General features: G+C 45.6%; 1 protein-coding gene across 1 annotated transcript; it reads right to left on the bottom strand.

Moving 5' to 3' along the window:
• Positions 1–311: 311 nt before the first annotated feature.
• s1pr4 (sphingosine-1-phosphate receptor 4) lies at positions 312–2543 on the bottom strand. The gene is made up of 2 exons (XM_017407063.3): positions 2486–2543; positions 312–2048 (listed from the first exon to the last, which is right to left on the bottom strand). The coding sequence occupies exon 2, from the start codon at positions 1931–1933 to the stop codon at positions 716–718; it is 1218 nt and encodes a 405-aa protein (XP_017262552.1). The 5' UTR covers positions 1934–2048; positions 2486–2543; the 3' UTR covers positions 312–715.
• Between the last annotated feature and the right edge of the window lie 396 nt (positions 2544–2939).

Below are 2939 nucleotides of genomic sequence, written 5' to 3'. Positions count from 1 at the left end.
AGCTGAACCTCCATCAGTCATCCTGTCAAAACAGGCAGGAAGTGCAGACCAGCATGGAAAAAAATACTTATATTTAAGTTTTACTAAAGTAAAAGTTAAATGCTTTGCAATGTGTATTTTTTTTAACTCTGCAAATCCAGAAAAACTATAGACTACTTTTCACCTTACTAAAATATAAAGTTAATCTGAGGACGTTTCCAGCATCTTGTATCTTCTTTGAGCTCTATAATAAAGTGGCTCCCTCCAGAGGAAAGAAGAAAAACTGCTTAATAAAGATAAAGCTCAAACATAACACAAAATAGGCATTTTTAATAGTTTCACTTGTTTTATACAAACTTATAGCAGTTTACAACACAACATCATATACAGATATATTTTGCATCCATTAAAAATACATATATTTCTTTAAACTATTCAAATGTAAAAAAGCTTACAGTCTAATAAAACAGTATGTGTGAAATGCATTGACAAAAGCAATGCGTTGTGATGCAAAAAAAAAAAAAAAAAGAGGAGGAGGAAAGTCCCTGGTGTTTATATTATTGCAAACTCAAAAGATAAAGTCATACTTTTAAGAAAAAAAGTTTCATTTCAAGCTGTTTTTCTTCAAACGTGTTATCAGTGCAGTGAACATTCATAGCAAGACTCAAAGGAAACGGTTGGATGTGTGTCAGTGCACACAGGTCTTGTCTGCTTGGGAGGGGAGCACTTTGTGGTTTTAACCACTTGAAACTGACAGGCAGCTGGTTGTGGTGCTCAGCCTGCACTTTCTGGGCTGCTTGCGAGGCTTGGTTGGGGTTGATGGCGGCGAGGCCATGCTCAGATTCCTGACCTTGTTAAAACTGTTCCTCAGACTGTCCCTCCTGCTCTCCAGGGTGCTGCTGGTCTCCTTGGAGATGAACTTCTGCGGGCGGCAGAGGCAGCAGCACAGCAGCTCGGCCATGGCCTTCCTCATGTCGCTGCTGCCCAGGGCGTAGATGATGGGGTTCAGGCCCGAGTTGAGCACAGCCAGCGTGATGCAAAACTCGGCGCTGAACAGCAGCGAGCACTGCCGGGAGGCACAGAAAAAATCCACCAGAAGCAGCACAAACAGTGGCCCCCAGCAGATCATGAAGACCGCCACGATGGTGATCACAGTTTTTAGTAAACTCAAGGAGCGTTTGCGGCTGCGCTGGGGGCCCAGCTGAGCACTCTTGTGTACGTGACGGTAGATGGCACCATAGAGCACTCCGATGGCCAGGAGGATGAGGAAAAAGATAACAAGGGAGAACAGGATGTAGGTCTTGGAGTAGAGCGGGAGGAGAGTGGAGCATCCCTCCAGGCTGCACACACAGTTCCAGCCCAGCAAGGGGAGGAAGCCAATCACCAGCGCCAAAACCCAGCAAAGTGCCACCAAGCCGTAGATCCGATAGTAGCTTTTCGTGGTTGACTTTTGGGGCAGCGGTTTCATCATAGTGGTGTAACGCTCCACAGCGATCAGCAGCAGACTGAAGATGGAGGCTGCCAGGGCCACAAACAGCAGGCCCTCCCTGAGGAGCCAGAGAGCCGGGGTGAGGCGGAACGTCTGGCTGCCAGACATGCAGATGTTGACCACATAGGCAGCACCGGTGAGGAGGTCGCTGAGCGTAATGTTGGCGATGCAGACATAAACCCAGCGGCGGCTGTGGCGGATGCGGGAGAGGACAGCCACCAGCACCAGGAGGTTCTCCAGAACAATGAAGATGCTGACAAAGAGGAAAACCGCCACGGAGGCGCTGATGTGGTTCTGGCTGTTTGAGATGGTCCTGTTCTGCAGGCGGCCCGTGTGGTTGTAATGCCTCAGGATGACGTGGCTGACCCCTGTGGTGGTCACGCTTGGGGACGTGGTGTTGGCGAAGGCACCGTGGTACAAATGGGGGCAGGAGGAAGGCGAGGTGAGGGAGGAGAGGATGCTCATGGTGACGGCTGGAGGATCGAGGGCTGCTGGTACCGAGCTGCACGGAAATTAGTGTGGACCTCCTGCGATCAGACAGGCTGTCAGCACACTCTAACCAGTGGAGCTCAACACACACCTGAGATGAGAAAAGGAGAACTAAGGCTTTTAGAAGATGAATCAGTTTAAAAGGCATCATTTAAATACCTCTCTCGTGTGCCCCTATCTCCACCTAGTTGTGGTTAACACAGGATGAGTGAGCAGAGAGGGCATTTAAATTAACACATGGAGGAAACACGCTTTCTGTTCTTATCAATAATAAAGAAAAATGCTCTTTTTTTATATGGTAAATCAGTCAAAAAAGCTAAATATCAGTTACATTTCTTTCCCCCTTTTTTAGCAGTCTTAAACTTAAGGTCAAAATCCAACAAAAAAAAACTTTAATAAAATGTCTTAACTTCAGAAATTAATTTAAACATGTCATAGTGCATCTCAATTTTTTTTTTATGCCATTTTTTTCTCCAAAAAATCAAACTGTCTGCAGGTCGAAGTCAATATGCAGTGGAAAGTACTCACTCTGGCTGCTGGTGGTGATGCTGTGAGTGTGTGACACCGTCGATGTCACAGACTTGATATTTTTGCAGCACGTTTTTGATGGGGGAAGTAAGCCAGAGAGAGTAGAGGAGTCTCACGCTCCACCCAGATACACAACAATCAGATTGCCATCACTTCTCCTTCATCACTTTTGTAAAGAAACACAGCAGCTGAGGCAGTTTCACAGCTGCCCACAATGTAAGTGTTTCACAATGAAACTCAGCCTTTATTCTAACTTCAATCCATGCAAAGAGCTTAAAGTTAAGTAATTTCTTTAAAAATAAGAACTTTTCAGCTCTAAGATCATATTCCAGATTGTTGTAGAGATGTGACTGCTCCTCAGCATCAACTTTTTCCTCAACATAACCTGATAATATTTGCGAGTACGGATGTTTCATAACGGATCCCACCCTCAGCCAGTAGTGTATGTTTTGTA

The sequence above is a fragment of the Kryptolebias marmoratus genome, linkage group LG24 (assembly GCF_001649575.2).
Source record: "Kryptolebias marmoratus isolate JLee-2015 linkage group LG24, ASM164957v2, whole genome shotgun sequence".
In the NCBI taxonomy this organism is placed as follows: Eukaryota; Metazoa; Chordata; class Actinopteri; order Cyprinodontiformes; family Rivulidae; genus Kryptolebias; species Kryptolebias marmoratus.
The sequence above is the reverse complement of the archived record's forward strand: the minus strand, read 5'-3'. Positions and strand labels throughout refer to the sequence as shown.